At 42.9% G+C, this 12,699-nt stretch overlaps 1 protein-coding gene across 5 annotated transcripts in view; it reads right to left on the bottom strand.

Annotated features, from left to right (window-relative positions):
• FLNB (filamin B) overlaps positions 1-12,699 on the bottom strand; it is an 82,754-nt gene that overhangs the window by 14,065 nt on the left and 55,990 nt on the right. For 2 of the 5 annotated variants that reach the window (XM_079966994.1, XM_079966990.1), the window contains exons 26-36: positions 12,304-12,396; positions 10,933-11,056; positions 10,085-10,241; positions 8,331-8,520; positions 6,741-6,988; positions 5,968-6,045; positions 5,261-5,363; positions 3,757-3,897; positions 1,628-1,756; positions 666-839; positions 35-193 (exon numbers count right to left, since the gene is read on the bottom strand). In XM_079966994.1, coding sequence (XP_079823120.1) covers positions 35-193; positions 666-839; positions 1,628-1,756; positions 3,757-3,897; positions 5,261-5,363; positions 5,968-6,045; positions 6,741-6,988; positions 8,331-8,520; positions 10,085-10,241; positions 10,933-11,056; positions 12,304-12,396 — 1,596 coding nt within the window. The remainder of the gene's footprint in view (positions 1-34; positions 194-665; positions 840-1,627; positions 1,757-3,756; positions 3,898-5,260; positions 5,364-5,967; positions 6,046-6,740; positions 6,989-8,330; positions 8,521-10,084; positions 10,242-10,932; positions 11,057-12,303; positions 12,397-12,699) is intronic. The other 3 variants (XM_079966991.1, XM_079966992.1, XM_079966993.1) reach the window with 3 other exon arrangements.

The following is a 12,699-nucleotide window of genomic DNA, read 5'->3' as shown; positions in this document are numbered from 1 at the left end:
ACAGCAGCCTCCCTAGAAGATGATTAAGACTTACCAATGTGGTTATTGGGTAGCCTTTTCAGAAGACAAGGTTCATCTCGGCCAGATGGGGCTTTAATACTGGCTGTCAAGAGGCTAAGATCAGTCTCATTAATGTCCAACAGGAAGTCAGCAGCAGAGCCCAGTTTAACTTGAGATTGCTTCCTATTGTCATCTTTAAAAAGGAAAATTTCCCATTAGGATTTTGGATTAAAACACTACTAGATATTAACATTACTGGATCTTAACATTCTGGTCAAACCATCCAAATGTCTTTCCACTTAAATTTACAAAGAAAGCATCGATGAGAATCAGAAGACATGTGTGCTGCTTACAAATGGAAATTTATGCTCCACGAAACCAGGACTCTAGTGGACAGTAACTGGACAACACTTGAAAGCTCAGAAGTTATTGCAGGAAACCTTTTGTTTCTGCAGTTCATACTAAATTACCGGGCAAAAGCCAGCTAAACACAACATGACTTCACCACATGGTTAAAAACAAGCTGTTAGTTCTCCGTTTGCAGTCTACACAGAGTATGCGTGTTAAAGGCAAGTCTTTTCTTTATGTAAATTTATACTAAATGCAACGGATTGCAAACACAAAGCTTTTAGGCCCATCGTAGCTGTTTCAAGTGCTCCTCGTACCTGTGATTTTGGCAGTGAATGGGCTTCCTGGGATGTGTTTGTCATTGTATTTGACTAATATACTGTAGTTTCCTGGAAGAGTTGGCAAGTAAGTGACGGTGCAAGTGCCATCCTTGTTATCAATACAACTGATCTCTGCCTTGGAGGGACCTTCAATTGCTAGGTCCAAGCCACCTGTCATGTTGGAGAAAAAAGCCACAAGAATTCTCAAACTTACATTTTTCAAGACATGGTCTGAAATAAAAATCAGTGAACTTCAATTAAGAACCAAGTTTCAGTTCCAGATGTGGGGGGCCCTGCTTGGATTGAGCATCATGGCTAGCCCTCTGAAGATTTAATTTGTCATATTCAAGTTATCTTCAAAAATGTTTTATTGGGAGTGAAAGCAAGCAACTTTGAATTAAGGGAATTAAGTCTGTGTCAAACTGACTGTAATCAGCTCTGAATTTCCTGCTGCAAACAAGGGGTTGGACTATATACAAGGGCAGTAAGACGCTGGGTCCCAAATCTATGGCTCTATACAGAAAAATCTACCTTTCTCCTAAAGGAGGGTTCAATGTCCAGAATCGTATTTGGACTTGCAGGTACATATCCAAGCTCAGGCCTAAAGCTCACTTCATGGCTTTGGGTAGCTCTCAGCCTAACCCATCATTAGGGTGACCATAATGTTAGATGGGGCAGTTGTAACACATCATGTAATCTGCAAAATGCTTCAGAAGTACAATCTGTTAGTGATGCTATGTTGAATCATGCACTGGTATATTTATGGATCCCTAAAGTTACTGGGGAACTGAAGAAAATGATGAATTATTTCTATTCACCCTCTACGAAGTCTGATTATAGCATCTGCCTTGGAATGTAAATTTTGGGGTGTGCTTACATGGAAGTTAAATATTCCACCAAAAATCAAACAGGATTCATGTCAAGTAAATTCTTCAGAGACTACAGAATAGACTACTTACCCTCACCAGCATCTTCTGTGACTATGGTAAAGGTTGCTGGCTTGTTTGCTACACCATAGACAAGGCCAGGTCCATAAGCAGTTACATTTCCACTGTTGGGATAGTTCACATAGAACTGTAGAGGGCTCTCTGCAAAGGTTGAAAAACTATGCATAAACATGATGTAGGATATTTAAATTATTTTAACATCTTTTTGTACATCTCTCCAAAAGAGAACGAATATAAATTTGTGTGTTTACTCAGCAATTTAATACGTCTTAAGCTTGCACACACAGAGTTTATTTTCAGTCCCTCCCTATATTCCCTTCCGTATGACAGAGAATGCTATGTATTAAGACCCCTGCTATATAAGACCAAGATCTATCTACTCCAGCATCCATTTGCCACAATGGCTAACCAGATGCTTATCTAGGAAACCCACAAGCAGCAGGACATGGGGGCAATCGCTCTCTTGTGCTGCAGTTGTCCAGCCATTCATATATGGAGGCATGATGCCTCTGAAGCTGGAGAGCCTTGCAAGAAATTAAATGCAAGATCCACTGTCAATCATGAGCATTTAGGAAAGTTTTCAAGCATCCTGCTCAGTTCCAGTAACTTTATCCTCCTCTGATTTCAGTGTTTCACCAGTTTCCATTTAGGTTTCACATTTATTCACCGCCCCAAAGTGTACTAGAGCACTCTAGAAAGCCTACTACTGCAAATAATGAACACATGCAGCACCCAACCCTCCATCAAAGTCTCCCACAGGAATTTGCCTTACACCTCCCAGCTTATACATCCACACAGCAGGGACTCCAACCGTCCCGTGCAGTTGCTTTCTACCAGCAAGCAAATAGCAGGTCCTCGGTCATGCCCATGTTAAGGATCCTATTCCTTACAAATTTATCAACTGGTTGCTGCCAGTGAAGTTTGAGTTTGCCACAGGGTCACTAAGCCAGTCATCGCGGAGCTCATAAAAAAAGCCAATGCTATTTTTTTAATAATAAAAAAAGTCCAGATTTATACAGAGACTGTTCTTGTGGCTGGGACTTAACTAGCGCTTCTATTTCTAGCTCTGCCACAGGCTTCAAAGCTGAAATAGCTGAATGCGTCCCTCTCCCCAAAAGCTATGAGCCGGCTCCAGTTTGTCTAGATGTGCCCCAGTTCAAGGGACAAAAAGCCCCTTTTGACATGGGCAGAAACCTGCAATGCCACTTCCAAGAGTAGATAGGGAACTGTACACACAGGTAGTATGGAACAGGATATCCACCTCTTTCTATTTATTTAGAAAGCTGCTTAGTCACAAAACTCTAAGTGATGTAATAAAAATTATTTGAGCAGCGCACTAAAGGTGCGGAAAGGCACTGAGTGTGACCTCTGAAGCACCAGCATGCCAAAGAGGAAAAATATCCATGCAGAATTCTTGGTTGTATCAATACCAGTAAGCCAGGAGAATATGTATGCAAAAGCTGAACTACCAGGGATTTGTCCATTTTCCCAGATAGAATTAATTGAGAATTCTTGCCAAGTAGTAAACCTTAAGCTAGCTAATTGTGTTGGCTTAAGAGAGGAGGCGGGGGGGGGGGGAGCCAGATGGACTGTATTCAGATTTCATTTTTACAGCTTCTCAATGAAGACGATGCATGTGAGTCAGCCAGCAAAAGTGGCACAGGCAGTCAAAACTGGCAGCGTAAGTACTTCACTAGGAAATTGGGCTGAGCTCTTTATAGCTTGATCCTTTCCACAGATTATAGTTTAAGCAAAGGAGGCCTAATATTTTACACATGCATTTCAAAACTTTTTCTCAATTCCAGTTGTAGTACCTCCTCACTAAAATAAGTTAATTATAAGTTTCAAGCTAACTGCAAAAGTAAGGCCACAAAACTCTGTCCACAAAAGCCAAATCTGTTTTAAGTCTGGCACAGGCTGTAAACCCACTAAGAATTCCTCCTGCCTTCACTCAGCTGCCATCGCCATACGAGGCATGCAATACAACCCTAGACCAAGGCAACTCATAGGACTGAAGTGTCCACAATTGAAGAAAAAGTGTGAATAAATGAAGCCCTCAACAACGGCAAATGCAGCAAATCAACAACAGCTGAGTTCTTGTAACATAACATAGCGCTGATCTGAGATCAGCTGGCACTCACCTGGAATATGACTGCCCATGTATTTGATATGCATTTCATGCAATCCAACCTCAACAGGGGCATAGCTGACGGTTACAGTGCCATCCTTGTTATCAACAATATCTGCTGGTGCAGTCTTCCCTGAGGGCATGTGAACTTCCCCTGAAAACACAAGGCTCAAACTGAATTCAAACTGCACAATACTTCAAAAAGCAAAGCCATGTGTTTTGGTGTTTTCACACTCAAATCCGCATGGTATTGGGGCCCTCCCTTTCACTCATATAAACAGGGGAGGGGGAGGTTATACAAAGGTGCAAAGGTTTCCCTGCATTTCTTTGAAAGCACTTCCAAAAATTCTCCTGCATTAAGGCTTGGAGATCCATTTATTCTTCTGATAATGACCAGAGTATAACGCGCTAATATTCTTTAACACAAGTCGTGTCCTTGAAGGTTGGCTTAGACAGACAAAATCCATAAAGCCATCCAGGTCTGGTGGCATCTACAACTCTCTATAGAGTTTGCCATGGCCTGCCAAAGTTGACTGTTTTCAAGCTCAGGACCACAATACTTCAAGGACAGCCTTTCCCCATATGAACCTACCCAGACCTTGCAATCATGACCAAAGGCCCTCCTCTGTGTGTCTCCTCCATAAGAGATCTGGAGGGTGGCAACATGAGAAAGGTCTTTTCTGTAGTGGCTTCCCACTTGTGGAATGCTCTCCCCAGGTTGGTTCGCCTGGCACCTTCATTGGAACACCTTTAGGCACCAGGCAAAGATGTTCCTCTTCAACCAGACCTTTGGCAAATTAAACAATCTATGGCCTTTTTAACAGTGTAGGGGTGGGATATTATTTTCAGGCACTTTGGTTTTAGCATTTTGTGCAAGGCTTTTTCTTGTGTTTGTTGTGAACAGCCCTGAGAGCTACGGATGAAGGGTGGTATACAGATTCAATAAATAATAATGTTAATTGTTATGGTATGTATTTTTGTGTTTTTATATTGTGAACCGCTCCATGATCCTCGGATGAAGGGCAATATAGAAATTCAATAAATAAGAAGAAGAAATAATAATCGAAGGCCCCAATGAAGAGCTGTTGCTCTGGATGATGCTTAAGAGCAGATTAAATAGACTTGCGCAAAGGGGCACAAGGACAGGAGAATCATGGCTACTCTAGGAGGGCTTCATTTTTATCTCCTCCCAGCTCTGCTAAGGCCAAACAATAGCACCATCTTTTTGAAAGAGTATCTTGCAGGGTGAAATATATGCCTCTATTACAATGTATTACAAAGCTAAACTACTGAGCCATGCAAGGGGCACCCAAAAGACAGGTGGGGGAAAGGCATTTTCCTTGACATTAACTAAGGTTTGGAGACTCTGTGGCTCTCCAGATGTTGCCTCTAACCCACACCAGCCCCAACCAGCAGTCAGGGACTGTGGGAGTTAAGAGCCCAACATCTGGCGGGCCACAGGGTCCTCACAACTGCTTTAAAGAGAGTCATCAACTGTGTGCTGAAAGCTTGTTTACCAGTTATTTCTCCTTTTCTTACTGCGAAAGGAATGACCATATCAAAAGGCTTAAACCCAAGACCATTCATGTCACCATCAGGAACATAAGCTTCTTCCGTGACCTATTGTGGAGAAAAAGTTATTGTCATTCTAGCACAAAACAGTTTGCTTAGCTATTTTTGGTCAGTCCAGACAGTTGCATCTAGAATGAAGACACCACTCAACTGCAGACTGTTGACCACCACACAAAGCTTCGCTCCCATTCATTGTTTAACGTGAAAAACATTCAGAAGAGAGTTTTAAAAACATACAAAATGGAAGAGTAAAAGATGCAAGGATAGCTCCGTCCAAAGGAACACTGAAGCTGGCTATGGTCTGGAAGAAAGTTGTGGTTTTTTTAAAGCAGAAGAGAAACCAAAACATAAAGCCAGAGCAACATGGTCAGTGACAATACTCTAGGAAGAAGCCGTTCACCATCTGAAGTCAAGAAGAAAATAGCTCCCTAAGGACAAAGTACCACAGATGCACCGTTTAAAATGATTGTGATGTTAAGAGTTGTTAAATATATATGAAGGAAGGTTCTGAATCAAACCCAAGTTGCCCCAAAGTAGCTTTTTGATCACCAGTAAGATATGACAAGAAAGCAAGCTTAAACAGACCCAAGAGGCAGGATGTCAACTCTTGCATGGAACACGGAAGACAGTGTAAAAAAACAAAACTAGGTACCCAGGGATGGAATCCAGGGGGACATGCTGCATTTAGTGGCTCCTGAGACAACACTGCAACTTCATCTGCATCTGTAGCCTAGTTAGTGGCAAAAGGCAAGGTATAGTTTTAAAAACCCTCTTCATTCATAGAGCTTATAAAAACATCGCAACTTAGAGGTTACATATGCATAGGGTTCTGTGGCGTACGCAGTGTGGGAGTGGTGAAAGCCGCTACACCAGAAGCAGAATGCAAGGGTTGCATGGCACTTCCAAGCTAGCCACCTTCCCTCTCTTCCGCATGAAACAAGAATGTGCCCCAAAGCCCTTTGTGACGGAACTCCATTCTTGCGCACGCACTCTGCGTTGGGCTGACTTCTTGCTCACAGTTCCCAACTAGCTGGGACCACAACGGCGAAGAGCCCTGAAGAAGGGGGAAAGTGGTATAACAGCAGATCTGAACAGAAGAATGGCATCCGACACTAGGGTTTTGTGAGGTAGTATTTCTCATAGCTGAAAAAACACTGCTTTGTCCACAAGAACCACATAGGCAAAACACTCAGCTCACTCCAAATGCTAATTTAGGCTGCAATCCTAGCGCCACTTACCTGTGCGTTTGTCCTACTGAACTCATCAGAACCTTCTTCTCATTACTCTTGATAAGGATTGGACTAACAGGCTGCAAACGACTGTGTCAAACTTCATGTGACTTATTAAAGCTAACATGCTCACTACTTATCAGTCTACTCTTAAGTTCACGCAAAGGGTTTCAAAACCAAAAGCCAGGTATCTTACCATGACGGTGAAGGGGCTGTTTGGAATGTCCACTCCACCGAAGCGGACATGAATTACATAGGTTCCTGGTTTAGCAGCTGTGTAATAGATGTCGTATGTTCCATCCTCGTTTTCAATGACCTCTGCTTCGACTTCTGTACCCTCTGGTGTCAGGACAGTGCATGTCACTTTGCCCTTGCCTGCAGATTTAGCATCAACCACAAAGCCAACTTCCTCTCCTGACTTCACTGTGTCTGCAATGCCAGGACCTAGGAGATAAATGGTATGGTGAGCATCAGAGCAGATTCTCATATCTTCTGCCAAGAAAGTTCTGTGCAGTTTCCTTTTGGACACCTGCATTATGAAACACACAGCAAGTTAATCCAAACTTTTGCAGACAAGCAAGCCTAAACCAGGCTTTTGTCATGAAACCTTTGCAAACCACCCCAGCTGTAGCGTAAGGTTCCCCTGGGTGCATGTGGAGGTGGATTAGTGGGGAAGAGATTCATTTGCACCTCCAGATCCATTTCTCCTTTATCTGGCACTTGTAACACATCAAAAGCATTTTTTCACACAAGACAGCAATGTTTTACAGATGAGAATTTTTATCAGGGCACCGCAGCATACTTTGATAAGGAGAGGTCTGTAAGTTTGTGAACACTAAAGTAGTTTGGCTTAACTTTAAAGGAGCCCTGCATGACTTGCCATCTGCATGAGCAACACAAAGCTTTATTCATGCAGAAAGCATGATCCTTGTGTCAGCTTTCAAACGACAGGTTGCTGGTTGTAAGGTGGGGAGTGTGAAAAGAAGTAGATGGTTATTGCAGCAGATACAGCTGCTCTTTCCCTTGAAGCCCACTGTGCCCCCTTAATGCCTTTAAACAACCAGAAGATGTCACAACATGCACCCTACCAGAAACGGACCGCTGTGGACCAAGGCAACAATGCAGTCACTCCTTTGGTGCAAACATGGTCTTTCCCTGCAGTCAACCCTAGGCTCTAGTATTAGAGCTTTGCTTCAGGCTGTAATGGATGCTTTCCTAAGAGACTGGCATGCTTACCAACACTTCCACATTCTTTGTGCTTGAAAGATGCCTACTGGGGGCCCATGGTTGGCATCTGGCCACAGGCTCCACTTTGAACTAGTTCTGCAGCAGACTTTTGGGCTCAACTTATTCTTGCATCAAACTGCAATCACCAAGGGGAGTTCACTGTGCATGGTGAAGGGGTGCAGCTCAGTGGTAGAGCATCTGCTTTGCATGCAGAAGGGCTCAGGTTCAATCCCTGGCATCTCCAGGTAGGACTGAGAAGGCCCTTTACATGAAACCACTGCCAGCCAGTGTAAGGCAAAACTAAGCTAGATGAACCAAAAGTCAGACCTAGTGCAAAGCATTTTGTTTGTTTAAAGGCTGTACATCAAAATGCTATCTTGGAAAATGCAGATTTTAAAAGTTACTGTTTAAGTATGTGTGCTGATCATATAGGGCAGGTAGCCCATTTCACGTCAATATATCTGTACAAAGGCTTTTAGGAGAGCAGTTTGCATAGCTTGCCTGGCTCCGGTACTCTTATAAAACACTTGCTTACAGTGAGAAAACAGAACGAATTTACCTGTTGCCTGACACTTGCTAGCATCTCCTGCTGGTGACACACGAATTCGGTATGGAGAAAGGGGGATATCATCCCCACCGTATTTAATGCCAACTGAGTAGCGACCAGTCTTGTCAGGGAGGTAAGTCACTGCATAAGTGCCATCTTGGTTGTCTTGGACGTCAACCCTCTTTGGTTTGCCTTCTTGGTCCTAAATGCCAGAAGCGAAGCCACAATCAGCAAGAAAACCTCAATCACAAAGATGTTCAGGTTTACATCTACCCTGAACCTGACAGTTTCTATAACATGCTGTTTTTTATTTTCAAGGGGACCTGGTATTTAAGCAATCAAAGGGCAGTTTGAGGGTGACATGGAAGTTCAAACAAATGTGATTTGTTGCTGCCTGTAAAAGCCAATCGTGTGACAAGAAAAAATCCTTAGGACACGACTTGGCAGTAAATATCCACATTGCCTAGATTCTGCAAGAAATATCACAGGCTTTGGATGAGCAATGTGCAATTGGCTTGCTTCTGTGGGTAATGCAAACACTTTCCATGTTACACTGGAAGCAGTCATTTTTGTTAACCTGTTTCTTCTTGATTAAGAATGGTCTAGGTTTATACTATCAGGGACGCGGGTGGCGCTGTGGGTAAAACCTCAGCGCCAAGGACTTGCCGATCGTCAGGTCTGCGGTTCGAATCCCCGCGGCGGGGTGCGCTCGGTCCCAGCGCCTGCCAACCTAGCAGTTCGAAAGCACCCCCGGGTGCAAGTAGATAAATAGGGACTGCTTACTAGCGGAAAGGTAAACAGCGTTTCCGTATGCTGCACTGGCTCGCCAGATGCAGCTTCGTCACGCTGGCCATGTGACCCGGAAGTGTCTTCGGACAGCGCTGGCCCCCGGCCTCTTAAGTGAGATGGGCGCACATCCCTAGAGTCGGACACGACTGGCCCGTACAGGCAGGGGTACCTTTACCTTTACCTTAGGTTTATACTGAAACAGGAGTCTAATGCAAGACTATTGCATATCATAATGCCACCAGACAGCTTTTAGGTGTTGTATCTGTGCAGTTTTTGACTAATAGCTGCAAGTCAAAGGTCCTCTGGGTAAAATGCAAGCTCTACTCTTCCATTATTTTTTTATAAAAAGTTTTCATAGCACTGCTTATTAGACAGGGGAATGGGGCACCATGCATTATTCTGGCTAATACATAATTGTTTGCTTTAACAGCTTTAATGCGCTGTGGGGGTTAACTAGTATCCCTCGAAACCAAGGTCTGTCTTTGCAAATGCTCATGACAAAGCTGCCTTGAAACAGAGCCCAGAACAGCTATGATTACCTCTGAAGTATGTACTGGCTCTTCCACAAAACCTTGTCTATGTTCATTCATGGTGAAAACTGCAGACTGGCCTAGTTTTTGGGGATCTGAAAAGGCTAGGAATAGTTCACATCAAAAAGCACTGTACTATGTCCAGGGCACCCTCTATCTATTAGGAGCCACAAGCTTTGCCTAGAAATAGTCGGCACACAGTAGCCTTGCTAAATTTGGGTGATATATAAAGCGAGCGAAGTTTGCCAACTGATACTTTTAAAGGTAAGCTTTAAGGGCACTGCTGAATGGAGGTCTGCCCTGTTGAACCCCCCGTGATGCTCAGCAGTGCACCAGAAGGAAACATTCTAGTTCTCCTACTCAAAATACCAGAGGTCTTTGAGTTCAGCGTGTGAAGATTCAGCTCCCGTGTTAAACGGTCAACAGTAGGAAGAAATTGTATCTTACGGTCACATGCACTGAGAGAAGTCCTTGGCCTGCATCTCTAGCATCAACAGCAAACTCAGTGGGCATGCTGGCAGGAACCCCATGGGAGCTTAGCCCTGGCCCACTCGCCGTCACTTTACTGGCATCGTATGTTGGAAGCACCTTAACTTTGAACGGGCTGTTGAAAGAACAGAGCGACATTATTTCAGCACTGAAGATCATGAATGTTTATGTAAGTAGATGCCTCACCGGCATGAAGGTTAAACAAAGGTACAAGATTACTGTTGAAGGCCAGACACTGGATTAGTCACTGAACCTTTTTGATGTAGGAGTTAGGGAACCACTCATTACTATATGTACAAGCTACTAGACATTTGGGGAACAAAGTGGGACAGACACCCTTGTTTACACAGGCATTCCCTAGAGATCTTTTGACCCCTGTTTTTAATTGCTGTGTTGTTTCATTGTGCCTTTCAGCGACGGGCATTTGCATTTTAATGCTTGTGTAACTCGTTTTGGTGCTTTGTAAATCTTCTCGGAAGCCTATTTTGGCATTCAAGCAATAATAGCAGCACATAAATAAACAAGCTGGTCCTTGGCAGAAGCAAACACTGGGCTAGTTACAGAATGTTTGCTAGATTCTACAGTTCAAGGAAATGCACAGCACTTTGTAGCCTCTTCTCCCTCTCTGACAACCACCAGGAGGAACCAAGTCCTTGCTGTAGAAGCATTTCTTTAAAACCTCTTTACCAAAACTAAGTGCAAAGACTAAGCTCATGAACAACAATGCAACCCACCTCAAATTTGGAGGCCAACCAACAGCACTGCAGTTTGCACAATAAGCTTTGTTTCCTGCACCCCACTCTTACCTGCGAGGAATCTCTTCATCTGCGTATTTTACTGCCACTGTGTAGGGACCTTCTTTCGTAGGTGTGTAGGCTACTGTATGGGTGCCATCGCCATTGTCAACTATATTTACAGGTTCTGCCAAACCTAAGTAGTAAAAAGACCACATTTCAATTCCTTTGGCCACCTTCTCATCAAAGGCCTCAATGACACACGAGCAATTTTTGCCGCTTTGAGCACCAACACACACACACACACACACACACACACACACACAATGCTGATTTAAAGCTTTGCAAGAAATCTGCAGAGACATCTGCTTTGTGGTCTGTTCAGATAAGCCAATTTATTCCTATCATTCCCAGTCTGTGACCTCATCAATTAGAGAGAGGTGAAATCACTAGCAGTTCCTTGGCTGGCTCAACTCCAATGGCTGTAAGCTAAGAAACCCCCATCAAATAGGGGTTGGAGTGATTTATTGTTCCAAAATTATACAGCTGGTTAGGTCAGTTATCGGGCACATTTAAATATAAGCTTCCAGAAAAAGGAAGACTTTTTTTATTTGAACACTACTACTGATTAGGCTCAACATCCAATTCAGTACTGCGTGTTAGTCAGGAATAGTTAGTAACTTTCGTTATAACCCAGGCATGGAGGAGAGATTTATTTGGTCTGCATCGATGAGCAAACCAAATCAATTTGCACCTCCCAGATTAATACAAAGATCAGAACAGCTCTCCAAATTTTGCAATACACTTCTCAAAAACAGCAAAATGTGTAAAAAAAATTAAACTGCATATTTTAGCATTTAAAAGGTTGAGAAACTGATAAAATATGCATTTTAAAGTATTTATTATGACAATATGTATTTGAATACAAATGCTCATGCTTTTTTATATTAAAAATGCAGATTAATGTAGAAATGGGATCAAACTGACATATGAATAAATATATGAAAACTGGTGCAGAATGGAAAAAAATACCCTGCCTTCTTTAGGCTCTACCCCTCAGTATGACATTGAGAAGTTGAGCGCAGTCAACAAAATTTGGTGCTGCCAAACAAGTGTTATGATCGGCTAGTTCAAGGTAAGAAGAGCTCCAAGGACCTATTCCCAGAAAATCAAGATATGTGGATTTGCACATGCAGCTATTTCACAAGATTAGTTGCAAACAGGATTAGAACTGCCTGCAGTTACAATTTAGATCAAGGACCAAAGTAAGTGTGCATATAAATCAAACAAGGAATTGTTTAGTAAAAAGGATAACTCAGTGGAGAATTAATAGTACAGCAGCAGTTAAGCACAGAAGTTCAATTAGGCTCATTCACAGCAGCACTTTATACAGTTTAGAGGATTTGCTGGAGGCACAGGTAATTAGTTAGTAAAAGTTCAAACCTGTCTCATTAGATTCACCCTGTGGGTCACCTTTAAAGAACTCTGAAATTGCTTTCAGCGGACTGCGCCATGACTGGGTATCCGGCTCATCAGCTAGAATTAAAAAGCTATTAACTTAGTAATACAAAATCAGAGCTCTGTCAGTTGTCCCTTGAGACATGTTTGCCCTAAAACCAATTACACAAAAGGTGGTTTATTCATGCAACGGCTACGTTAGACAAAGTGCATCCCATTCAGCATAGGTTCACGGTGTGCAGTGTACATGCAATTTAATTCCAAATGCCATTGCCTCCCCTGGCCCTTGCTTTCACAACTTCAGTGAAGAAAGACTTCTTAAGATGAAGCTGAATTAGATCTGCCAACAGTTGAAACGTACTTGCTCCAAGAAGTATTTTA

Source organism: Podarcis cretensis (assembly GCF_951804945.1).
Source record: "Podarcis cretensis genome assembly, chromosome: 2".
NCBI classification, from domain to species: Eukaryota; Metazoa; Chordata; class Lepidosauria; order Squamata; family Lacertidae; genus Podarcis; species Podarcis cretensis.
Note: the sequence above shows the minus strand (reverse complement) of the source record. Positions and strands in the feature narration are given on the sequence as shown.